At 60.4% G+C, this 25,265-nt stretch overlaps 1 protein-coding gene across 5 annotated transcripts; it reads left to right on the forward strand.

Moving 5' to 3' along the window:
* Window positions 1–24,952, forward strand: RHBDF2 (rhomboid 5 homolog 2). Of its 5 annotated transcripts, none has more exons than XM_061392750.1 (19): window positions 1–106; window positions 10,641–10,838; window positions 14,849–15,014; window positions 15,864–16,006; window positions 16,493–16,688; window positions 16,772–16,975; window positions 17,865–17,993; window positions 18,371–18,483; window positions 18,617–18,811; window positions 19,822–19,933; window positions 20,154–20,228; window positions 20,415–20,576; window positions 21,518–21,627; window positions 21,822–21,885; window positions 21,978–22,072; window positions 22,274–22,349; window positions 22,481–22,581; window positions 22,745–22,898; window positions 23,587–24,952. In XM_061392750.1, the coding sequence occupies exons 3-19, from the start codon at window positions 14,871–14,873 to the stop codon at window positions 24,004–24,006; spliced, it is 2,493 nt and encodes an 830-aa protein (XP_061248734.1). In that variant the 5' UTR covers window positions 1–106; window positions 10,641–10,838; window positions 14,849–14,870; the 3' UTR covers window positions 24,007–24,952. The 5 variants fall into 5 exon arrangements, with proteins under 5 accessions (XP_061248734.1, XP_061248735.1, XP_061248738.1 ...); XM_061392751.1 differs by having other exon boundaries at window positions 8–106; window positions 10,712–10,838; XM_061392754.1 differs by lacking the exon at window positions 1–106 and adding an exon at window positions 166–490.
* The last annotated feature ends 313 nt before the right edge of the window (window positions 24,953–25,265 follow it).

Consider the following 25,265-nt stretch of genomic DNA (forward strand, 5'->3'; position numbering starts at 1 on the left):
GGTAGGGAAGAGGCGGAGCGCTGGGGCCCCGCCCCCGGGAGCCACTACCCAGCGGCCGGCCGGCGCAGCTTGGAGCTGAGTCCCGGGGACTTGGGGCCGCCGGGAGGTGAGCGCGGGGCACCGGGAGGGGCCGGTTCGCGGCAGCTGGGCGCCGGGCGCCAGAGGGGCCGCGGGGTCGCGCCCGGGGCGGCGGTGCGTGACCGACGAAGGTTCCGGCGCTGGCTCCACGTGGGCCGATACCGGAGGCCGGGGCTGGATTGGGACGGGGCCCCTGGACCGGGTCTGCCGGCCCCTAGGCTCAGCTCGGATAAGACACCTCTCGGGTCCCTGGGCCACGAGTCACCAGAGGCGGGGACAGGATGACTGAGCCGCAGTTTAAAGTCCCAGGAGGAAGAGCGGGGGGAAAGCCCCAGGGCAGGACCGCGCAGTCCCGCCTTGCCCCAGAAGCGCCCGGAATTCAGACCTTCCCCGCCCCTCCACTTTCTCCTGGGTGAGCTGCAGCGGCCAGGGCGGAGTTTGTTCGGCCTCCCCGGGGTGGAAACAGGTGCCGCAGCCAGGCCAGACTGGAGCTCAGAAGTTGGACCCAGGAGTCCTGACTTCTGGACAGAGGGGCTTGGGAAGGTGCCCCCCCCAACCTTCTCCGTTCCCCCAGGGTACTGCGTTGGGTTAGAGAGGAGTATGTCCCTAGGAGCCCGGGGTGAAAGGCCAAGGGAGAAGGTCTGGAGTTGGAGCTGAGAAGGGAGTGTCTGAGGAGGGGAGGGCTTGCGGACTGACCCCCCACGTGGACTGGCTGCTCTTTCCCAATGGCTAGCCTTAGGACCCTGTGTGGGTGGTATTTGCTGAAATGTGATGGGCCCAGCGTCTGTGTTGTGTTACTGTCACTCACGGTAGGTGAGGCAGAGCAGAGTGGAAAGTGAAGCTTCTTTCAGAGCAGTGACCCTCAAACGGGCCTGGGGGAGTGATTTGCCTGCCAGGGAACATTCAGCAGTGCCTGGAGACGTTTTGGTTGTCACACCTGGGGGTGGGGGGGGGGAGGGTGAGTGTTGTGGCTCCCAGCATCTAGCGTGTAGAGGTTGGGGATGATGCTAAACATCCTGAGGTGTGCAGGACAGCCCCCTACCATGAAGAGTTATCCAGCGGGAAGTGTCAGGAGTGCTGTGCTGAGCTTGGCGTGGTACCGGGTCCATCGGATTACTTCTCACTGACTGCCCCTCCCTGCCTCAGTTTCACCAGGTTAGAGGAGAAATAAACCCAAATGAGATAAGCAGTAAGAAGGCGTGAGGGCAGTCCTGTCCTAACAGCAGGCCACCCTTGGTGCCACCAGCCTCTTCCCTACTTAAACCCTGGGCCCTGCATTAAGCAGTTCTCGGTGCCATGGGGGAGGGGCTGGAAACAGGGGCTCTCTCACAGCTGGGTCCTGGAGTGCTTCATCCCCAGGGCACCTCCCACGCCGGGTGAGCCAGGGCAGCCCTGGGGGTCAGACATCAGCACAGTGTGGAGGGTGGGAAGGGGGCAACTCTGTGCTCAGAAACTGCCCAACCCTTGATTGCTGGGCGGGCCTGGATGCCTGACACCATGTGACCGGCTGTCATTTTCCCTTCTGAACCTACTTCTAACTCCTCAGTCACTTATACCAGGAAAATAACACCCGAGGAATAACAGGACACATTCCTTGCCGCTTCACAGTCTGCTTCCTGCCGGCAGTAAAACGTTCCACGGTGGCTGTGGGAACTCTGGGTGAGATGAGAGACCCAGGGTGGGCCCTGATGCTAGACAGCGAGGCCCCCCCTGCTCATGGTGTTAGCAGAGCCCCAGTGAAAGATGGGGGTCATCAGAGCCACAGGCCAGGGGGTTCCCCGGTAGGGACAACTCTGAATTAATTATTTGCCTTGGGCTCCCCGCTGTGCAGGGAATTGCAGCGGGGGCTGTCATAGAAAGGGCAGGATGGGATGAAGCAGCCGTCCACGCCCAGGAGCCCAGGTCCCCTCACTGCCCTCCCTGCCCACTTCTTGACAATCTCCATTCCCACGCCCACCCTCCATCCTGTTTACTTGTGGTCCCTGGCCTCCTGACCTGGGAACCCTGGTGGGGTCAGAGGGCAAGTGGCAGTTTCTGGTTTGACTTTTGCTTTGGGGGGGCTTCTCTTTAATCTTTTAACTTTAAAAGGCTGGAGTGAGGCTTTCACCTTTTCAGCTAAAACAAAAACAAAGCAACCTGTAATAGCAACCTCCCATCTTCTGTGTGCCTCTGAAGGCATAAAGCAGCAGTCAGACTTGCACAAAGCTGTTCAGGAAGTAATCAGCAGGGCCTCACGTTGAACCTGGGCCACCCCTTCCCAGGTCCAGCCCTAAAACCCTGTGCCACCAGCTGGCAACAGAGTACCAGGTGACTTCTACCTCACTTACTCATTTCTGAGTACCTGGTGTGACACACATGGACACACACACACACCGGCACACGCTCACTGCCCAAGGTGGGGACTCCTGGTCCTCTAAGAGGAGGAATGAGTCACGCCATAAAAGCACTGGGGGCCGCTGGGGTCCAAGCCCAGCTCCGGGTCAGTGGTGGTGGCCAGACTTCTCTGCAGGGTGTGTGACTTGCTGTGTAAACTCTTCCCCAGGTGAGGTCTCAGATGAGAGCAAGAAGTCAAGGGATGGTGTGTTTGTGCCTGTGACTTGAATGAGCCATCTGGCACTTCCCTGTGGGTTGGGATGAGGGGTGGCGGGATTAGGGCGGCCCCGCCACCTGCCTGCCCCCTCGTGTAGCATCAAAGGGGATGTACACTCCAGACTGCAGGTCCTCTTGGGTCTCCGTGACGCCCACTTTGGGACAGACCTTAGTGATGCCCTGGCCACCCTTGGGGATTTCCAGAGTGAGCTCACGCCTCTGCTCCCGGTTTCCCGTCCAGCTGGGCCAGCCTGGGGAAGGAGTGGTGACCGCGGTGGGGGGCCTGCAAAGCAAGGGCTGCTCTCGGGACCAGCATAAAGAAAGCATTTTCTTCTCCGCATCAGAGCAGTACAGACAGCCTCCGTGTCCGCGTTCTCTCATTCAGTAAGTTTATCTAGGGACCCAGATGCAAGGCTTGCGGTTTCAGAGCCTTGGGAAGGCACATTCTGAACCTTCCAGGAAAGTTGTTCAGTCGCTCAGTTGTGTCCGACTCTTTGCGACGCCATGGACTGCAGCACGCCAGGCTTCCCTGTCCTTCACCATCTCCCGGAGCTTGCTCAAACTCATGTCCACTGAGCCGGTGATGCCATCTGACCATCTAGGAAAGTGGCTGGCACTAAGTGGGCAACGCAGACAAGGTGGGCCCATCAGGGATGCTGGCCGGGAGGGTGGTGGTGGTGGTGGGAGGGGCTGATTCCCAGCTGGGGGAGCCAAAAAACAAGGCCCAGATTCTGGCAGGTGCCTGGGCTATGAAAGTGTGGTCAATAGGATGGGGCAGAGGGTCACTTAAATATTCTGTGCCTCAGCTTCCCCAGCGGGGTCACAGTGGTCTGCCTGGGAGGATTCCAGTGGTGGTTCATGTGAAGCTTGGGCAGGTGTCTGGCTGCACGAGGAGCGTGGTGAGGGAATAACAGGGACATGTCTGTGTGCCCTTGGGATGGACTCGTGGTGAGGCCAGAGGTCTTACCATGGCCTGTTGGGGGGACAAGCTGAGAACAGGCTGTGGAATGGCATCGTGGCTGTGTCATCCTCTAGAAGTGGCCGGGTCCAGGGTGGGGGACCTCAGCATCATGGAGGCCATGGGAATGGAGGATGGGTTTTGGAGGAGGGAAGGGAGGACCAGGCTGTGAACTGCTGGCCCCCACCCTCCAGCGTGTGCGTCATGTTGCTGGGTGGGGTGGGGGGGGTTGTGGAGGCCGTGACCCTCAGCCCTGCTCCCCGCTGGCCGGGCTGCCTGGAGCTGGGAGCCGGGCCAGCTTGGCTTTCTCTGCCTCCCACATGTGGCCCCAGAGTTTGTGCCACGAGGATCCTCGGGTGGTCGTGCCCTCTCCTGGTGGCTCTCCCAAGGTCCTGCCCCCTGGTGCAGACCCCAGAAGGCCTGGAAGAGAAGGGGTACCTACGCAGGACTGGGTAGAAGCCAGCCTTGGAACTGCAGTCTGGCCCGAGTCCTGGCTCATTAGCTGATGGCTTTATCAGCCAGTGACAATCGTGAGATAAGGACAAGGATGAGAGAATGGTTGTGAAAGCCCTAGATAAGCTGGGAAGTGCCACCAAGCGTTAGATGATGTCATTTCTACTTGGTGGGGGGATGGGAGGGGCTCATGAGTCAAAGGCCTGTGCACCCCAAACTTGCCCCAGCTCCTGAGTCACCACCCCCTGCCCGCTCTTCTGCCATTTCGCCTCACCAGTTCCCAGATAGCAGGAGGCCACAGCCCCACGGCCTAACCGTGTGACCTCGGACAGTTGCCTTTACCTCTCCGAGCCTCAGTTTCCCCACCTGTCAAAGATCTGCTGCCTCCGGGGCACTTGGCTCAGATGTAGAAACCAAGTCAGCCATGGTGGCGGAGCCCAGCCAGGAATAAAAGAAGCTACACATTACCCTCCACCAATTTTCCCAGGCGCTGGGCATTCACGATCTCATGTCATCTCTGCTGCATCACCCCATTTCACAGCAGAGAACACTGAGGCTCAGAAGTCATAACTTGCTCATTCTTCCAGTGGATAGGTGGCCAAGCTAGAGTGTGAGCCCCCTCAGTTCCCATTTCTCGATGAGAGGACCTCAGTGGCTCCAAAGCAAGGTGGAGAGATAGAGCTGGTAATGCGTGTGGAGAGCCCCTCTGGTCTGAGGGGCCTGGCTGGCCCAAGTCTACGTGTCCCAGAGCCCTCGCAGCAGGCATCGGGACTGGGGCCAGCTTCTTCCAGGGATGGAGCAAGCCCCAGGGCAGGATTCTGGGAAGTCTGGTTTATTAGCTCCTTAATGACTGTTTACAAGCTGAAAAGTGTCTGCCTGGCATCTTCACTCTGTGCTAACGGCCGACCCCAGCCTCCAGGAGTGTGGGGCACCCTGCACCCTGTCCTGAGCGTGTTGAGGTGAGCGACCCCGGGCAGCCCAGGGCCCGACAGTGGCTGAGTGACAGCGGGCGAAGCGTTTAACCTCTCTGTGGAATATCAGGCTTTGTCCCTCGGCTCCCCAGCCTCCCAGGGCGACCCCATAACACACCGAAGCTCAGAGACGCCAAGTGGCTTGCTTAATATCACACAGCGCTCAGGGCCGGGCCTCTGACCCCGTCTCCCCGAGTAGGACAGCGTTCTCATTGTCTGGAGCCAGGCCACAAGGCGGGGATGGAAACTGGGTGGCCTCCGCCCTCTCGAGCACACCACAGAGGCCTGTTCTGTGTGCCGGGGTTGGTTGTGTCTGCAAATGCCTCGGGGTCTGGAGCCCCTGGCAGGAGGGATGTGGGCCTCTCCTCCTCCCCGACCCGTGTTGCACCCATCCCCTCCCACCACTGAGCGTGTGCTAGGTCCTACCGGTTCCGAGGACCAGTGGAAACCCAGCTCCCAGTGCCTGAAGATTCCGAGAGAGGCACACTCCTCAGGAGTGTCTGGAGCAAAGCCTGGTTCACGACAGGTCTGGGTGAGTGTGGTGCCCGGTGGTGCAGGTACCCCCACCCCCTCAGGCTCCCTCCTGTGCCCTGGTATCCAGCCTGGATGGACCAGAGCCTTCTGGCTATGCTCCAGGAGCAGTAGAACCAGGAGGGAATAGACCACCTTCCCAGAGGAGGCCAGGCTGCCGGGCAGAGCATCTCAGGACCCAGCCACTCCATCCCTTCCCGCTGTTGTCCTTGAGCAGCCTTCGGCCCCCAGCTGCTAGAGGCTACTACTTTCCTGAGGTCTGGAAGGTCTCTGCCCAGCTGTGTCCCTGGTCTGCTTCCATCAGCAGCTCCTGGAGGCCAGGGATTCCAGTGGGGCCTTGGGGAGGGCACTGTGGTGGACAGGGCACAGCATCGTGGTCGGTTGGGGCCATCTGGTGGCATTTCCCTCCCAATAATGCCTGTCCCCCGTATGTTACCAACAGCGGCCCACACCTTAGGATGGGGGGCTGTGTGGCTTGGGCAGTTCCAGCTGGGTTTTGGAATTGGGATCCCCACAGGGATGGGGCATTCACATCTCTGCCAGCCAGCCCCGCCCCCCACTGGTGTGTGGTCCTGAGCAAACCTCTGGGTAGTACGGGGTGGGGGCTGGGAACACGGCAACCTGTCCTCCTCGCCCCTGCATGCTCTTGGCAGCGGCCTGGAGCCCGGCGCCCACGTCCCGGGTCTGTGGTCGGCCGTGACTCCCAAGCCACCCCAGCCAGGGAGCCCAAGCCTGGTTTCGGATGGGGAAGGTTACCAGGTCCTTGACCCTGTGCTCAGATTCTGTATCTTCTCGAGCTTGAGCAGAAAGCAGGATCAATCCAGGCCTCCCTGGGCCAGGGCCCTCTGTGAGTGGGGCCTCTCCCTGTGGTTGGGGCGCCAACCCACAAGTGGTTTCATTTTTCCTCTCTGTTGGGGGGAGCTGGGCTGAAGGGCGGCCTGTGAAATAAGTCTGCCGGCTGGCTCCCCTGGGGAAGTGGGTGCTTACCAGGAGGCAGGGGGTCCCGGGGAGGGCTCCCGCTGGCCTCTGGAGACAGATGGGCATCCCCTCCCCACTCTCCTTCCTCTAACTCTAATGGTGGGATTTGCGGCCCCCACCTGGGAGACTTGCCTCCCTCCCTTTTCATCTGTCCATTTTTGGTCTTCCTGATCCTGTCCGACCCTCAGCTGGCCTTCTTGGCTCTTTCCTGCCAGGCTCTCCTATCCGCACTCACTCTTGCCAGGGCAGGGAGGCATTCAGGGTGAGTCACTGGCTGCTCGGGCCAGCGTGGGGCCGCGGGTAGGGAGCCCGGCCAGGTGGCACCTTTTACATAAGCTGCCCCTTGCCGGGCCTTGCAGCAGCCAGAGCAGCCCCCCACTTCCCCCTGGCCCCCACCCCAGCTCAGCAGAGCCAGGGCTTTCATTGGGGGATTGCACACTGCCCAAGGGCCTGCTTCCTCCTTGCTGCTTTTTTCACAGCGGTTCCCAGAACAGCTGTGGGGAGGAAAAAAGCAGGTTTCGGTTTCTGTGACAGGGAAGCAAGTGGGGGGAGAGGCCACTTCCTTGCCCTCCTCCCTCACCCCGACATCCTGTGATTCAGCGGGGGGACAGGCAGGACCCAGCTGCCTGGCCACCTCCCTTCCCTCAAGACTGCCCGCCTGCCGCCAGCTGGGGGGAACCTCTGGGCCAGATGGTGGTTTCTTCTTCCTCTGTTCGGGGGGCCTGAGGCCCTCGTTTTGGGGGATCCCCTAACCTTCCTGACCTTATGGTTCAGAAAGCCCCTCTCAGGAGGGGCTGCTCATCCCTCCTCCCAGGGACCCCTCCCTCTCCTGTGTCCCCACGTCTGGCCACACGCAGGCTGAGTCCTGTGTCAAGTTGCCCTGCCTGCTTCTGGCTCAGGAGGTCCTCAGAGCCCCAGGGGGTGTGGAAAATCCATCCAGCGTGAGCAAGACCCGGGGTGGCTTCAGAAACTGCTGGTGTGTCAGGGGGGTGGGCAGGTGGAGAGAGAAACAGGACACCAGAGTCAGATTCCCAGGGATGGAACCACACCTGGGGGCAGGTGGGGCGGGGACAGTGGGCCCATGCAGCCTGGGGATGGGGCAGCTGCCCTGGTAGGGCTCCGGCGGGGGACCCACTGCGGGGAGGCCTGGCTTGCCCTGGCTGTGGCTGCCAGGACAGGGCTCAGCTGGCGGTGCCCGGCCCCACCCTGTGGGGAAACCGGATTCCCTGGCGAAACCAGCGTGCAGTGTCTGAGTCTGCGTTTCTGCCATGTGCGTCTGATCCTAGGCTATGCCTCTGGGCGTGGAAGCAGTGGGGTTTTAGACTCTGGGTGTACCTTGGGGTGACTTGAACTTTGTACTGCACTTGCTCTGGGTATGTACCCCCCTAGTCCAGGGTGGAACCCCTTCCTCTCCCCAGGCCCCTTTGGGGTCTCCTGGGTACCCTGGGACTGAAGGCCTTTTTCTGGGACAGGCCCCCAACAAAGTCCGAATTTTATGGGCAGGTGGCAGTGGTCTAGCCAGGTGGGTCCTGCCCTCAAACCCCCCCACCCCTGACCCTGGGCTGGATGCTGCAGCAGGCCTGGCGGGGGGATCTCAGAGCAGCGGATGTGACTGGTCAGGAGGAAGCCTAGTCCCAGGACGCCACAATTTCCTCTGCAATGAGCAAGCACTTCTGGGGCGCGGGAGATAAATGTTGGGCGGGGCAGGCGCTCCCAGCGCTCCAGCACTTTTTCTGCCATCTGGGCTTCTCCCCGCCCTAGACTGGGTTATGGTGGGCACCCAGAGTCTGTCCACAACCCCTGAATCTACCCCAGGCACCTGCCACCCCCAGCTCCTCCCTCCCCGAGTCCAGAGGCAGGGGCTGGGCTTCTGGTGCCCCCACCCCCCGTGTCTGCATCAGCTGGGGGCATACCCACTACGGGGGGGAGAGTGACAGGCAAAGTGGTGTTTTTATGCCCAATATGTGGGCTCGAGGATGTCACGGCGGGGCATCATTTTGTCCAACCCCCTTGCGTAGCAGACAAGGAAACTGAGGCCGTGGAGGTCACGCTGCTTACAGGCCAAGGCTCTGGGCACCACGCTATGAGGATGGTTAAATGGCTCCGCATGAAAAGGCGCCCCTGCCCTGCCTCTGCTCTCCGGGACTGGCCACTTCTCTTCGGGACTGCTAAGATTTCCCCTGGGTGGGTCCAGTCCCCCCTCCCCCAGCCTTGGATTGAGTCTGCCCTTCTTCTCACCAGGAGCTCCGAGTCACCCAGGGATCCAACTGTTTGGTGACCTTACTGAGCTCAGGTGTGGCAGCCCCAGACTCGCCCCCAGCCTTCCCCCGATGCCTCCACTCGTCCTTGGTGCCAGTTTCCCAGGGCGGTGCCCGCCTGGTGCCCTCTCACTGTGACCTGGTCCCAGGGGGGGCCCAGCGGGAAAAGTTTCCGTGCTGGGGCCCCAGGCGAGGCTGTTGACTTGGAGCGGTCCCCTGAGTGGTGCCAAGTGGCGTCTGAGGCGCCTGCCGACAGCCCATCTGCTCTGGGGTGCAGGTCAGAACTCCCCACGTGTGCGAAAGAAGGAAGGATGCCCAAGTCTTGGCCAAGCCTTAAGCAGGAAGCGTTCCGGGCCACCAGCTGGGCCTCAGATAGCTCTCTGGCACCCCCTCTCTACCCAGAGCTCTCATCTGCAGTTGTAGGACTGGAGGTGAGAGGCCTGCTCAAAGCCAGAGGAGTGCTACCCTGTGGAATCGGGGGTCCCGGGCCCTCCCCCAGCCTCCAGTTTACCCCATGGTGGCCCCTTGGATACTTCTGGTGACCCCAGACCGCTGAGAAGCACAGTTTGCAAAATGCTGAGATGTTCGACCAAGTTCCTCTCCAGGCTGGACTCTGCTCTGTCTCCCTGATAGGAGGCTCTCTGGCGGCAAGTGTATTCCTCATTTAGGGAGAAGGGGCACCTGTTCCCAAAGAGGCTTCAGGCCCTGTAGCCAGAGCAGCCTAAGTCCCAGCTGCTCCCCATCCTGGCTGTGTGAGCTTGGGCAAGTTACTCAACCCCTTTTGAGCCTCCATTCTTATCCACAAAAAGGTAGTTGATAATATCTACCTCAAAGCAAGTTTTGAGGACAGAGTAGGATAATGCATGTAAAGGGTCAGGCAAGGCCTGGCCCACCTGGGGCCCTGACCCCGTCCTGCCCCCAGCAGCCTCAGGGGCTCCATCAAGGGGCCCCTCCTCTGCTATACCAGCATGTCCCCTGTGCGGGACTTCTCAGAAACAAAGCCATGCCCTCAAGGTGTTCACTTTTTTTTTTTCTTTTGGCTGCAGCACACAGCATGTGGGATCTTAGTTCCCCTAGTAGGGATCAAACTCTCACCCCCTGCAGCAGAAGCACAGTCTTAACCCCTGGACCACCAGGGAAGTCCCACGAGTTGTTCACTTTTTAATCCTTTTATGGTGTGTGTGTGTGTGTGTGTGTGTGTTAGTCAGTTGTATCTCTCTGCGACCCCACAGACTGTAGCCCACCAGGCTCCTCTGTCCATGGAATTCTGCAGACAAAAAAAACTGGAATGGGTAGCCATTCCCTTTCCATGAGATCTTCCCAACCTAGGGACTGAACCCGGGTCTCCTGCATTGCAGGCATAGATTTCACCTAAACTAATTGTTAAAGAGCCGAAACGACAGCAAAACACGCCTGAATCCTTTAAACACTGCCTTGAATATCTGCCTTTGTCTAATTGAAAAGAAATCTTGATCAGAAGATAGCCAATAATGCCTGCATTTTTAAAAGTTTAGTGTTTCTAATGAAGTTCTCTAGAAACAAGAAAAGAAAGTAGGGAGCGTATTGATTATGGTTCCCAGCCCAGAGCCCAGGTCTTTATGTGGTTTTGTTAGATACACGCCCAGAGGCCCCTGGCGTCTGGGCAGTCTAAAGAACCTAGCTTATCACCACAAGGGGAGAAGGAGAGGGGTTATTTCTTAATCTCCCACCTTTGAAGCTGGTGGAATTATCCCCATTTTATAGATGAGGAGACTGAGGTCAAGAAGATGGAAAGATGCATTGGTCCTGACATACCCCCTTGAACCTGCCTCCCCTTCCTTACAGGCTGTGAGCACCAAGGAAGCAGCCCTGCCTGACCCGGAGTCATCTGTCTTTCCATCTGTCTCTGCCTCCAGCCACCTCTCCACAGAGCTGAGACTTGACCCCAGAGCATCTCTGCAGAGTGAGGAAAGGACTAGAACATGCTCTAAAGTCCTCAGCAACAAGACTCAGGGAACTGCAAGCTCAGCCCACAGCCTGAAGGTAGGTAACTGGGTAGCCGAGTGGCGTGGACCCCGGGTACCAGCTGCTTTCCTTGCTTGCTTACCTGACTTGCAGCAAATATGTACTGATGCTACCCGTGGGCCAGCACTCTGCTGACAGTAGAGATGCAGCTGTGAATAAGGCAGAAAGAGGGAGACGAGCAGGGTGAAGCGACGGAGAGACACGTGGGGTGGGAGGGGTGCTGCCTCGGGCAGTCCGGGAGGGCTCCTTGGAGGAGGTGGCACTCAAGCTGGGACCAGAATGATGAGAAGGAGCCACCTGCGTGCACAGGTGCTAATCTGATCTGGGGAGAGCCAGCAGGGTCCCAACCAGAGGCCCAGCATTTATGGAGCACGTACTTGTAACTTTTTTTTTCTTAACCGTCTTTATTGAGTTACAGTTCACATTTAATCTATACAATTCATGTAAAACTCATCTACTTCAGGACGTTTTCATCATCTCAGAGGGAAACCGCCGTCCTTTAGCTGTCACCCCCCAGCCCTGAGCCATGACTCATGCTTCTGTCTCTGTAGATGTGCCTCTTCGGGACTGCATTTGGACCCCTGGCGTACGCGGTCTATTTGTGTCTGGCTTTCATTTAGCATGAGGTGCTCCGGGTTCACCTGTGTTTAGCCTGTCTCAGCGAGTCATTCCCCTTCATGGCTGAGTAATAGCCCCTTGTGTGGATTTAGCGCATTTTGTTTACTCATTTGAATGTTTGTTTTTCCCCATAGATCATAGTGCCCTTTTTTTAACTTTTATTTTGTATTGGGGTGTAGTTGATGTGTCATGTTGTGTTAGTCACAGGTGTATGGCAGAGTGATTCAGTTACACATGTACATGTATCTACCTTTTTCAGACTCTTTTCCCAAACTGCAGAATTTTTTTTAAATTGCACTGGGTCTTCGTGGCTGTTCACGGGCTTCCTCTAGTGGAGAGAAGTGGCTCTTCCCCGTTGTGGCGTGCGGGCGTCTCTTTGCGGTGGATCCTCTCATTGTGGAGCACAGGCTCAGGCACACGGGCTCCGGGTTGTGACTCAGGGGCTCCAGAGTGCAAGCTCAGAAGTTAGGATGCGCAGGCTTAGTTGCTCCGCGATATGTGGGATCTTCCAGGACCAGGGTTCAAACCCGTGTTTTGGCAGATGGACTCTTATCCACTGTGACACCAGGGAAGACCCACCGCAGAATACTGAGCAGAGCTCCCTGATCTATATAGTAGGTCCTTGTTGATTGTCTATTTTGTGTATAGTGGTGAGGAGGAAGGAAGGAAGGGGTGTGTGCTCAGTCATATCCCACCCTTTGTGACCCTGTGGACTGTGAAGCCCTGCCAGGCTCCTCTGTCCATGGGATTTCTCAGGCAACAATGCTCGAGTGGGTTGCCATTCCCTTCTCCAGGGGATCGTCCCAACCCAGGGATCGAACCCTCGTCCCATGCGTCTCCTGCATTGGCAGGCTCATTCTTTACCTCTATGCCACTGGGAGCCCCAGATATAGTAGTGTGTATATGTTAATCCCAAGCTCCTAATCTATCTCTCCCCCTTTCCACTTGTATTTTGACGAGCGTTTGGCTTGTTTCCACCTTTGAGTTCCGGTGAACGTGGAGCTATGAACATTCTGGAACGAGTGTCTGTGGACGTGCCGCCTAAGTGCATGTCATGCGTGCAGTCACGTGATGCCCAGGATGTCTCTTTAGGGGAGGGGGTTATTCCCCCCATAAGGTGAGGACCTAGGTGACCAGTGATCAGAGGCAGGTCAAGCCCCAGGCCACCCAGCTCCTGTCTGTGCTTTTGACCATGACCCCCCAGCACCTCCTAATAGAGCGGCAGGTGTAGGGCAGTGAGGGATCCCAGGTGGCCCGATTGGGGTGAGGGTGGGACCGAGGAGGAGATGAAGGGATAAGGAGACTCACCAGCGGCCCCAGTGAGAAGTCTGAACTTGGTTTTAAGTGAGAACTGGAGATCCCAGCCTAGTGTTGAGCATGGTATGATTTGTGTTTTAAAAGGCGAACTCTGCCACTGGGTGGAAATGGTCCTGGGGTGGGGGCTCGAGGGGGCAGCAGATCAGGAGGAGTCAGGGGGCTGCTGGGACCCTTCAGGTGAGAGGTGAGGGTTGGGGAAGCAGGCAGGCTCCAAACAAAGGTGGCTGCTGTGTTGCCCTGACATCCAGCACCTTGGCCTCATGTGGCCCCACCCCGATCAGAAGATGGATGTGAGGGAAGAGAAATCAGACCTGCCCCAGCAGCCCTGGGATGCAGGGAGAGGAAACAGCAAAGGATTTTAGCAAGACAGAGGTCACAGGGCAGAGTGAGAGGTGAGATGGAGAGACTAGTCAAGTCAGAGGGCGCTCGTTCTGTTGGGTCGAAGAGGGTGTGGGAGTCAGTGGCACCTGTGAGGATGGAAGAGCCCCAGATGTGGGTAAATCGCTACTTCCTCCTGGCTGGGCCATTTGGAAAGTTCCACTGAAACTCAAGACGCACTTATTCTTCAGTCCAGTCGTTCCCCTTCCACTGTTTGTCTGTTATAAAACTTGGAGGTGGCGCTAGTGGTAAAGAACCTCCAAAGCAGATTCATAAGGAGACAGGGGTTCAATCCTTGAGTCAGGAAGATCCCCTGGAGGAGGGCGTGGCAGCCCACTCTAGTATTCTTGCCTGGAGAATCCCCATGGACAGAGGAGCCTGGTGGGCTACAGTCCATGGGGTCGCAAAGAATCGGACACGACTGAAGCGATGTAGCATAGCACAACACGTGTGATGTAGGCAAGGGTGTCCTTCACACTGGACACAACTCTAAGCAACCATCAGTCTGGAGCTAAGTAAATCTTGGTACATTCCATTCTTAGAAACCTTCCCAGTCTTCAAGACAGATCAGGTAGATCTGTCTGTCTGCATTGACAGAGGAGGATGTCCATGCTGTAGAGAAATGATAGAAGTGTTAAGTGGCCTTCCCTGGCATCTCAGGGATAAAGAATCTGCCTGCCAGCGCAGGAGACGCAGCTTTTATTCCTGGGTCGGGAAGATCCCCTGAAGAAGGAAGTGGCAAACCACGCCAATATTCTTGACTGGAAAAATCCCATGAACAGAGGAGCCTGGTGGGCTACAGTCCATGGGGTCTCAGAGTTGGACACAACTTAGCAATTAAACAACAACAAGGAAATGTTAAGTATCGTGTCCTTTTCCAGGTGCAGAGAAGCATGCGCACACCAAGCTCTTTCCCGGAACACGGGGTGACAGGCGGGCCAGCAGTTCACTTTCCTTTAGTTGTCTGAGTCTTTTTCTTTTGCAATGCTCGTGTATCATTTTTATCACTAAGATGTAATATTCTTCCTTTGTAAAAAGAAAAAAGTGACAGATGGCAGTTTCACTTACCTTTGAAAGAGGAACTTGGCAGTCCAGGGGGACAGGGACTAGCACGGTGGCTTTCTCATGCTCCCAGGAGTTAGGTTGGACCTTCCCTTCCTCGCTCGCAGCCCAGGGATTCCTTCTCTGAGAACCACCCGCTCCCTGCACAGCTGTGGGTCCCTTGTTTGTGAGCCGCCTGGAGCCTTCTCCCTATACGCCCCAAGCCCTGTCCCAGGGACGAAGGCAGGGCCCTTTGTCCAAGGAATCTGCCTTCCGGGCCCCTGGCCTGCTCTAGCCCGACTGATGGGCAGGCCAAGATCACATCCCTTCTGCATCCCTGGTCCTCACATTCCTTTCTGGGTGTGGTCCTCGCCTGAAGCAGAGAGACCAGAAGCAGAACGAGGTGACAAGTTGGGGACCTTCCAGGCTCCTGCTGGCCTAGAATGCAAATGAAGGGATGAAAATAGACCTTCTCACCATACCCCACCCAGTCCGATCAGTGTGCTGCTGTGGGGTTTAGTATCCGGAGTCAGTTTTGAACCAACTGTCCATGGGTTGTTCTCAATCTGGGCTGCCCGCCATGGCACGCCCTGACACCCTGCACTGTCCCCGTGCCCGCCAACATCCTGCTGCCTCTCGACGATACACCTGTGCCCCCTCCGTTGCCCTTCCAGTTGCCCTGCCCCCTTACCCACCATGGCCTCCGATGACAAGAACGGAGAGAGGGTCTCCTCGGTGTCCAGCAGCCGCCTACAGAGCCGGAAGCCGCCCAACCTGTCCATCACCATCCCTCCGCCCGAGACCTCGGCCCCCAGCGAGCAGGCCAGCATGCTGCCCCAGGTAAGAGGGGCCCCCTCTGTGTCCCCTGGCATCTCTAGGGCAGTTTCACTTCCTGGAAGGGGGCCCTTCCGGAGCCTGTTGGAGCCCCTGCCGTAGGCTTCACCCACTGCTTCCTGGCCCCCAATGTCACTGGGAGTGACTTCTGAACTCAGGAACTCAGTCTCGTGGCTGGCCAGGGAAAATAGGAAACTCCTGTCAGTCCCACCTGGGAATCAGCTGTTTCCGGCCCCAGTCCCTTCTTTTATTTATTTTTATTTGGCTATGCCAGGTCTTAGTTGCAGGATCTAGTTTCCTGGCCAGGGTCCTGAACTTGGGTCCCCTCCATTGGGAGCACGGAGTCTTAGCCACTGGACCACCAGGGAAGCCCTCTGGCCCTGGCTGTTCTGCGGGTGGTAGACTGTCTGTGACTCAGGGGAAGGGGCACCCCGACTCTCAGCGCTTTGCTCATGCAGGAGAACGGGGATGAATCACTGTTGCCAGCATCCCAACCAGTGCTCCATAAAGAGTCCATTGAGAACCCGCTGCTCACAGCGTGGGCTCCCGTGCAGTCCGGGGCCCCGGGGTGGCGGTCTCGTGCCACCCACGCAGCCAAGGGCGCTTTCAAACACACAAAGCCGGGCCAATCTGCAGCTTAGCCATGGCCAGGACCTAGAGAGGGAGCCCTGGGGAAGTAAGTGCCAGGCTCCCAGACGAGGGCCCATCTGACCCTCAGAATGAGAACGCGGCTTGGGGTCAGCTGGGGTCGAGGTTTGTCCTGTCTTGGTTTTCACATCGGAAGCCAGAGTAGAGGCAGCCGGGGAGGCTCGGAGCTCTACAGAGTCACAGCCCGTCTCCCTCTCCCACCTCCAGGAATCCGGAGGGCAGAGGCGCAGGAACCCGGCCCTCCTGAAGAGCGTCAGCCTCCAGGAGCCACGAGGGCGATGGCAGGAGGGCAGCCCAGAGAAGCGTCCTGGCTTCCGCCGCCAGGCCTCGCTGTCCCAGAGCATCCGCAAGTGAGCACACGTTCCGCCCCCGCCTACATGCTCCCCCATACAGCAGACCCCCCTTCCCCACCCGACGGACTCTGACACTCCGGGGCCCCAAGCCCCTTTCTGGGAGGCGTGGACAAGCAGCCCATGTTCCAGGCTGGGGAAACTGAGGCCCGGGTGGCTCTTGCCTGGCAGGAAGACCCGGCAAGGAGGCTGCAGGGGGTCAAGGAGCTGGGGGTGGACCCTGCACTGCAGAGGAGGGTCCCCCTCTCTCCCCCCGGCCCCGGGCTCAGCCCTCAGGCCCTGGACTTTATTCCCCTGCCTCTGCCCATCCAGTCCCTGGACACTTGAGTCGGGGAGTCAGTCTGCCCCCCACCCCTCACTGCGCCCACACATGTCCTGTCCCCTCCCACTGCACACACACGCACCCTGTCACCTCCCCACACACGTGGCCTGTCTTGCTCCCGCCGCCATGGTGACATGCGCCCTGTGCCCTGTCCGCCCCCGCAGGGGCGCGGCCCAGTGGTTCGGGGTCAGTGGAGACTGGGAACTGAAGCGGCAGCACTGGCAGCGCCGGAGCCTTCACCACTGCAGCGTGCGCTACGGCCGGCTCAAGGCCTCGTGCCAGCGGGACCTGGAGCTCCCCAGCCAAGAGGTGCCCTCCTTCCAGGACACTGAGTCTCCAAAGCCCTGCAAGATGCCCAAGGTGGGCTCCAGCCGGGGATGGGGCCATCAGGGGACTCGGCCCAGCTCCCGGCGGCCTCTGCTCACTGCCTCCCTCCCGTCCAGATTGTGGACCCCCTGGCCCGAGGACGGGCATTCCGCCACCCGGATGAGGTGGACCGGCCCCACGCCCCACACCCACCGCTGACCCCCGGGGTCCTTTCCCTCACCTCCTTCACCAGCGTCCGCTCCGGCTATTCCCACCTGCCCCGCCGCAAGAGGATCTCTGTGGCCCACATGAGCTTTCAAGCTGCTGCAGCCTTGCTTAAGGTAAGGATACCTCTGCCTGGCCTGCTCCCTCTCTCCCCCATTCCAGGCACCTGCGTCTGTGCCAGGGCAGTGGCTGCTCCGGGATCCCTGGGCGGAGAAGGGGGCTACAGCCCAGCAGGCAGACTCACCCACATCCTTCTAGCCCCGCTTCTCCCTAGTGCGGGCAGCTGGTTTCTGCACCGACACATACACAGGAGAAATAGGAAGTGAAATGTACAGTCACCGCTCCCTGACCCATGTTTGTGGAGCCCCTGTTACATGCTGGGCACAGGGGCACTGCAGAGAGAATTGAGCCAGTGACCCTGCCCTAGAGGAGCACTCAGCTCAGGTGAGGGGAAGATGTCACCATGCGGTGTGACAGGTGCTGGGGCCCGCCCAGAGGAAGGGCTGCCCCGTCTTGCCCAGGAGAGGGGCTGATGTCAGAGAGGGCACTTGAGAGGTATAAAGAAAGTTTCACCAGGAAGGGAACAGCATTCTCAGCAGAGGGAACGGCATATGCAAAGGCCTGGGGGTAAGAGGCAGTAGCAGGTAGATTTAGTGAAGGGTGGTCACAAGAGGAATCATGGGAGGTGGAATCAGAAAGGTCAGCAGGGGCCCCGTGTGCTGTGCCAGGAAGCCCGAACCTTGAGAGTAAGGGTGCAGGGTGAGTGGTGGGGTGCCAGGTACCCAAGCCCAAAGGCGGGAGGTTGCCAGGAGAAGCTGGCAGCCAACTGCAGACAGAGTACTGTGTGCAGGCCTGGGGAGGAGCTGCAGCCCAGTCCCGGCCTCCACAGACACTCCTGCTCTGCGCGGGGTCCCACCTCCCTGGGAGGATGGCCTTGACACCCCTTTGGTGTCGGGGCAGGACCACCTCCCCTGGGCCTGACGCCCGTGCCTCTGCCCCACACAGGGGCGCTCAGTGCTAGAGGCCACAGGACAGCGGAGCCGGGTGGTCAAGTGCAGCTTTGCCTACCCCAGCTCCCTGGAGGAGGACGTGGTCGACGGGGCGGAGACATTCGACTCCTCGTTTTTTAGTAAGGCAAGCACGGGGTGTGTGGGCCCTCCGGGTCAGGGGGCTGGGGTGGGCAAGAGCTGTGGGAAGAGACCCGACTTCCCATCGCGCTCTGCCGGGAGGCCCTCAGATGTCCAGAGGCCTGTCCGTGGGATGGGGGTGCTGCCTCTCGGAGCTCCCAGGCCCCCCATCTTTCATTGGCAGAGCGAGGGCCTGGGGTGGGGCAGGTGCCAGCTGGGAGAGTCACCATCAGGGCCCGCAAACACGTGCCTCCCCTTCCTCTCTCCCCGGGAGCCTGTCCGACGTTGTCCTGCCCTTGAATTGAGCTGCTGGGGGGGCAGGCCGGGAGACAGTGACTCCTCACACTGTCTCTTGCTGTGTCCCTGACTCCACCCCTACCCCAGGAAGAAATGAGCTCCATGCCCGATGACGTGTTTGAGTCGCCCCCACTCTCCGCCAGCTACTTCCGGGGGATCCCACACTCAGCCTCCCCAGTCTCTCCCGACCAGATTCCCCTGTGAGTTCCAGGCAGTCCTCCCGGGTGTGGGGGGCGGGGTGGAGGGGTTCCCCAGATTGCAGGTCCCTCCTGGTCCCCTCCTCGTGGCAAGGAGGGGGTGAGGGTACCCGGCTGAGACCACCGTCCTTACCAGGAAGGAGTCCAGCCGAGCCCCGGTGCCCCCCACCAAACGCGGCAAGCGCATCGCCTCCAAGGTGAAGCACTTTGCCTTCGACCGGAAGAAGCGGCACTACGGCCTGGGTGTGGTGGGCAACTGGCTGAACCGCACTTACCGCCGCAGCATCAGCAGCACGGTGCAGCGGCAGCTGGAGAGCTTTGACAGCCACCGGTGAGCCGCCGGCCGGCCCGCCTGCTCCGAGACCTGGGGGTGCTCACTGTCCCGGAGGGCTGCTCCCAGGAGAAGGCCCAGGGAGAGGGGCTGGGAGCCATCCAGGAGGTACCGGGGGGCTTCCAGATCCCCCTGGGCCCTCTCCTGGAGCATCCCTCCTTGTTCAGCGAGCCTTTGATGAGCACCTCTTATGTGTCGGGGGAGCAGGGACAGTCCCCGGGGTCACCCTGCGAGTGCGCACGTCACCCGGGAAGAGTCGTCAGGTGTTGCTGCCTCTCCTTGCTTCTGGGCCCGCTTTCTCCCTGGGTCCCAGACAACAAGCATTCACTGAGTGCCACACAGGCCCTGGGACAGCAGAGCAGGGCAAGTGTGGTAGATCAGAGGCGTGGTTAGAAGCGGTGACCCCGAGTGAGGAGCCTGTGGAGAGGGACTGTGTACAAGACCTTCGGGAAGCCAGAGGACTGGGAACAGGCCATTCTGTGTACAGTTAGCAGCAACCTGCTAGACTTTGAACCCCAGATCACAAAAAATTAAGTGATAGCAGGTGTGGAGTGTGTCCCAGAGAAGGAGGACAGAGAAGGGAGTGAACCAGAGGCTGGGGAGGCATGTGGTCAGGAGGAGCAGCAGTTAGCTGGGTGAAAAGAGAAGGGCAGAGCATCTCAGGCAAAGGAAGCATCATGTGCAAAGGCCCCGGGGCTGCAGGGGTGCGTTCCCAGAACTGCAAGAGGAGAGGAAGGAGGCCAGGAAGGTGGGCAGGTGCAGCAAGGCCTGGCCACCAGTGGGAGTGGGCAGCATTAGACTTGATTCCCAGAGCAGCGAGAAGCCACGGGGAGGGTTTCAGCTGGGAGAGAAAGGCATAGAGGTGCGTGTTAAGAATTGCGGTGGTGAAGGACGAGTCTGAGCAGAGCAGTGGAGGGTTGGGAGCAGGTAAGAGCTGTCAGCAGCTGGTGTCACAGGCCTGAGGGTCAGGGTGTGAGTCCAGCTCTGCTGACCCGAGGCCCTGCCCGCAGGCCCTACTTCACCTACTGGCTAACCTTTGTCCACGTCATCATCACATTGCTGGTGATCGGCACGTACGGCATCGCGCCCGTGGGCTTCGCCCAGCACATCACCACCCAGCTGGTGCGTGGGGCTCGGGAAGGGGGTCTCCATCCTGGGAATCCTAGCCTCCCCCACAAGAGGCATCCTTGTCTTGGGCCACCTGGTCCCTCCGAGGCACAGACCTGGCCCAGGCAGGAGGGGGCTCTGGGCTCTCCTCTGCTTTGCCTCTCAGCGCCTTCCTGGAAGCCCTTCCCTGGGACCGAGAAAGCCCTGACCCCGCCTCCTTCCACCCCTGCGCCAGGTGCTCAGGAACAAAGGTGTGTATGAGAGCGTGAAGTACATCCAGCAGGAGAACTTCTGGATTGGCCCCAGCTCGGTGAGGCGCCCAGGCGCGGAGGCATCTCAACAGGGAGCCCCCTGCCCCTGTCACCCCCAGCTGGGCAGAGAGGGGGGTTGTGTCTAACCTGGAAGACCCCCTCAGCAGGAGCACCCTCGGGAGGAATGCTCCCGGCCAGGTCTGGGCCTGAGCTCACCACCCCCTCCCCGGCGGCCCCCTCTCCAGATCGACTTGATCCACCTGGGAGCCAAGTTCTCACCTTGCATCCGGAAGGACCAACAGATCGAGCAGCTCGTGCTGCGGGAGCGAGACCTGGAGCGGGACTCGGGCTGCTGTGTCCAAAACGACCGTTCAGGCTGCATCCAGACACAGAGGAAGGACTGCTCGGTGGGGGCCTGGGCCCTGCAGCCCTGCCCGGCCCCGCTTGTCTGCTGGCTCCACTGGCCCAGCCTGGGGGAGGGCCCGGCAGGGGCAGTGTCAGCACACTGCACCCATCCTTGTCTGCCCTCCCCAAGCTCATGCCCCCTCCCTGGCTTCACACCCCCCTCCCTGGCTTCACACCCGCCTCCCCGGGCTCGAACCCCCCGCCCCCTGGCTTCACACCCCCTTCCCTGGCTTCACACACCCCTCCCCGGGCTCACGCCCCACTCCTCGGGCTCCAAACCCCCCTCCCTGGGCTCGAGCCCCCTCCCTGGACTCACACCCTGCTCCCTGGCTACACACTGCCCTCCCTGGGCTCACACCCCCCTCCCTGAGCTCACACATCCCCTCCCTGGCTTCACAGCCCCTCCCTGGACTCACACCCCCCTTCCCTGGCTTCACAGCCCTTCCCTGGCCTCACACCCCACTCCCTGGCCTCACACCCCACTCCCTGGCCTCACACCCCCCTTCCCTGGCTTCACAGCCCTTCCTTGAGCTCACACCCCCCTCCCTGGGCTCACACCCTCCTCCCTGGGCTCACACATCCCCTCCCTGGCTTCACAGCCCCTCCCTGGGCTCACACCCCACCCCCCTCCCTGGGTTCACACAACCCCCTCCCTGGGCTCACAGCCCCCTTCCCTGGCTTCACAGCCCTTCCCTGGCCTCACACCCCACTCCCTGGCCTCACACCCAATGTAGGCAGCCTGGCACAGGGAGAGTATCAACCTCCCCAGCCCCAGAGAAGTGAAAGCTAAGTCCTGGGAGTGTCAGCGAGGGGTGGGGGTCTGGGAGATGAGCCAGAGACCTGGACAGCAGGGAATGAGCCTCTGCCCTAGAGGGACCCCTGCCCACTCTGATGGGCATGACCTTGTCCAGCCTGCCATGACCAGCCCTTCCCCACCCTCCAGGAGACTCTGGCCACTTTCGTCAAGTGGCAGGATGATACAGGGCCCCCCATGGACAAGTCTGATCTGGGCCAGAAGCGGACTTCTGGGGCCGTGTGCAACCAGGACCCCAGGTACCCACGGCTGAGCTCTCTGAGATGAGGCTGAGTGTCATGTCATTGGTGCCACCCGTGGGGGTGCTGCTGGTGGGCGTGGTCGGCTGGGGTGCTGGCTGGTGGGCGTGGCCGGCTGGGGTGCGGTCCGGGGGGCGTGGCAAGCTGGGGGTGCCGAGGCCCCACATTTTGCCCCCTCCAACGTCTACTTCCAGAACCTGTGAGGAGCCGGCCTCTAGTGGTGCCCACATCTGGCCCGACGACATCACCAAGTGGCCGGTGAGTGTGCGGAGAGGAGAGCGGTCCAGGCAGGGCAGGGAGGCACCTGCCCGCCACACAGCTCCATCTCCACTCCGTGCCCCTCCCGGCAGATCTGCACGGAGCAGGCCAAGAGTAACCGCTCGGGCTTCCCGCACATGGACTGCCAGATCCGGGGCCGTCCCTGCTGCATTGGCACCAAGGGCAGGTGAGCCGGCCTGGGCCGCGGGCCCGAGCCCCTGTGCTCCTCCTCTGCCGCTGTTCCCCCGCCCCCTCCATCCATGCTGTGAGGGTCCCTGAAGAGGGGCACCCATCCTGCCAGCGACGCCTGCTGCAGCCAGGCGCTGGACACCGGGCGAGGGATCGGGACTCAGTCCCCTGACGTCCGCCCTTGCCTCTCCGTCCCCAGCTGTGAGATCACCACGCGCGAATACTGTGAGTTCATGCACGGCTATTTCCACGAGAAGGCCACACTCTGCTCCCAGGTGAGGCGGGGCCCTGGGCACGGTGAGCAGCCTTCGCGCCCTCCCACAGCGGGCATCTGGTCCCAACCCCGCACACCAGGGCCTCCCACCCGGCCGGGTCCCGGGGACTGACTGCCGTGCGCTCGGCCCAGGTGCACTGCTTGGACAAGGTGTGTGGACTGCTGCCCTTCCTCAACCCCGAGGTCCCCGATCAGTTCTATAGGCTCTGGCTGTCTCTGTTCCTCCACGCTGGGTAAGAGGCCCCTCACTGCCCACCCCCCAGGCCCCCGTGGTACCACCTGGACCCCTGGAGGAAGGGCCCCTGAGCCAGGGCACAACCTGCCGGGCCCCGGTGCCCCCCAAGTGCCTGGCTGGTGGCCACGGGCGGAAGCCGATGCCCGTGTGTCCCCGCCCAGCGTCATCCACTGCCTCGTGTCTGTGATCTTCCAAATGACCATCCTACGTGACCTGGAGAAGCTGGCTGGCTGGCACCGCATCTCCATTATCTTCATTCTCAGCGGCATCACTGGCAACCTCGCCAGCGCCCTCTTCCTTCCGTACCGGGCAGAGGTGGGGACTCTGGGCACTCTGGGGACTGGGCGGGGTGGGGCTAGCCCTGCCACTTCCTTCCCCTCCCCACCCCACCCCCACCACTACCCGAGGGACGCACAGCCCCTGCTGTGTCAGGCTCAACAGTCTATGGACAGCTAAGCTGGGGGCTTCCTGGCCAGTTCCTTAGTCTGTCCCTGGGCACGAGGGAGCAGCGATGCCCCCAGGTCACATGTAGGGTCACCTCCAGAAAGACCTTCCTGGACCCCCCCCACCCCAACCCCCACTTCATTTCTCCCAGTGATCACAACCACCGCCGGCCAGCACGCCCCTTAGCTACAGGCTGGGTCATATGAAGTCGCCCTCATGTGGCCGTTCTTGCTAAGAAAGCAGGGTTTGTGGGTCAGTTCCACCTCACGCTCCAGGCTGATTCAGCGTCTGTCCCCGCCACGTGCACTGCCCGGAGCAGGCTGGCTGTCCTGCTTGCTGTGCCCACTGTGCACGTAGGGTGGGCGGAATGAGTCCAGCTGGGTTCCGGCGGTGCTGGCTGCACCTCAGCCCTCAGCTTCGGGGTCCGCACCCTGGGAGGGCCTCACGGACAGGATGACCTGGGTCCCAGGGCTCCAGCCTGGCTGTGCCCAGGGCTCCCCGCGGGCTCCCACCCGGCGCCTGGAAGTGACTGTGTCTGTGCCCCGCCCACCCGCCCCAGGTGGGCCCTGCAGGGTCGCAGTTCGGCCTCCTGGCCTGCCTCTTCGTGGAGCTCTTCCAGAGCTGGCAGCTGCTGGAGCGGCCCTGGAAGGCCTTCCTGAACCTGTCGGCCATCGTGCTGTTCCTCTTCATCTGCGGCCTCCTGCCCTGGATCGACAACATCGCCCACATCTTCGGCTTCCTCAGCGGGCTGCTGCTGGCCTTCGCCTTCCTGCCTTACATCACCTTCGGCACGAGCGACAAGTACCGCAAGCGCGCCCTCATCCTGGTGTCGCTGGTGGTCTTTGCCGGCCTCTTTGCCTCCCTGGTCATCTGGCTGTACATCTACCCCATCCACTGGCCCTGGGTCGAGTACCTCACCTGCTTCCCCTTCACCAGCCGCTTCTGCGAGAAGTATGAGTTGGACCAGGTGCTACACTGACCACCTGCCCAGTGGGGCCGGCACGGCTGCTCCCACCCAGCTCGGAGGATGCAGGGACTGTGTCTGGACCGAGCTGTCTGCCTGCACAGCGCCCTGCCCACACCCCAGAGACCCCATGGGGCCAGCCCTGCTCCCAGGAGCCCTCCCCCAGGAGAGGCCAAGTCCGAGGGGAGACGCTCCTAAAGGCAGCCTTCATGGGGGGCCAAGGCCCCCCTTCCTCAGGCCTGGGCTGGGGGACACTCGGAGCCTGTGCATCTCTGCAGCTCGGGGCCCAGGCCCTGACAGACCTCCACTGCCCGGCCGTCAGGACCCCTCCTGGTCCTGAGATGCTGCTCAGCTCCTACCTCCGGCTCTGCTGGTACGGTCCCCAGCCCTCCCCATTACTGTGAGCTAGCTCCTCCTGGGGATGAGGCTGGGGTTCCCGCCGGGTTCCCAGCCCTGCCTGGCCACGGTCCCCTTCCTATTGTCCCTCCCCTCTCTGTCCTGTGAGTCCATGCTCGGCTTCCATCAGTGGCCTGGTGAGCCTCCCCATTACGCTCCTGGACCAGACCTCGAGGGAGAGGCTTTGGCCGTGGTCTGGGACAGAGAAGGAGCAGAGAGACACAGCTGGACTGGGAAGCTGAGAGCCTGGGCTGTTACCCAACAGAAGCTGAACCCACCAACCCACTCCAGGGCCCCCAGGCCCTCCCAGCCAGCGCTTCCCCTCGAGTTAGTGTTCAGCCTCCTGGGGCTGGACTAATGCCAAGCAGCTCACCACCCTCTGTCTCACTTCTGCCAAGAAAGGGGCAGGGCCACCCTGTGGACCTGTGCCCAGGGGTTGCCAAGGTCAATCAGGACTTTTTTTTTTTACCAATTTATATTATGGTCCTAATTTTTTAAAGTAACGCTAACTTTGTATGGACAACGTCTGAAATGAATTAAATGAATTAAATTCTTTAAGATAGGACTAGCTTTTGACCTGAGGCCTCAATAAAATAAAAGCTGGAACTTTAGGGGTGGGGTGGCGGGGGTCAGCCATGAGGAGCAGGGGTCAGAGGCGTGACCCAAAGGAACCGTGGAAGCTTGTGGGAATTTTGAGGGATTTGTTAGGGGCAGAAACCAGGTTGGGGTCACCTGGAGGGTTTCAGGAGGTATGCTGAGACGATACTGGTAAATCCTTGGACTCCCGCGCTACTCCAGCCCCAGCTGCTTGTAGAGATAGTCAGGGGTCTGGCTGGGCAGAGGGGAGGGCCAGCCTGGCAGAAGCGGTGCTGGAGCTG

Source organism: Bos javanicus, chromosome 19 (genome assembly GCF_032452875.1).
Source record: "Bos javanicus breed banteng chromosome 19, ARS-OSU_banteng_1.0, whole genome shotgun sequence".
NCBI lineage: Eukaryota > Metazoa > Chordata > Mammalia > Artiodactyla > Bovidae > Bos > Bos javanicus.

Bases quoted from the DNA above. Each gene is read 5' to 3' on its own strand.
- RHBDF2 (XM_061392750.1), top strand. From the start codon at position 14,871: ATGGCCTCCGATGACAAGAACGGAGAGAGGGTCTCCTCGGTGTCCAGC. The intron at 20,229-20,414 runs GTGAGGCGCCCA...CCCCCTCTCCAG, and splicing joins TCTGGATTGGCCCCAGCTCG to ATCGACTTGATCCACCTGGG. The intron at 22,899-23,586 runs GTGGGGACTCTG...CACCCGCCCCAG, and splicing joins TCCTTCCGTACCGGGCAGAG to GTGGGCCCTGCAGGGTCGCA.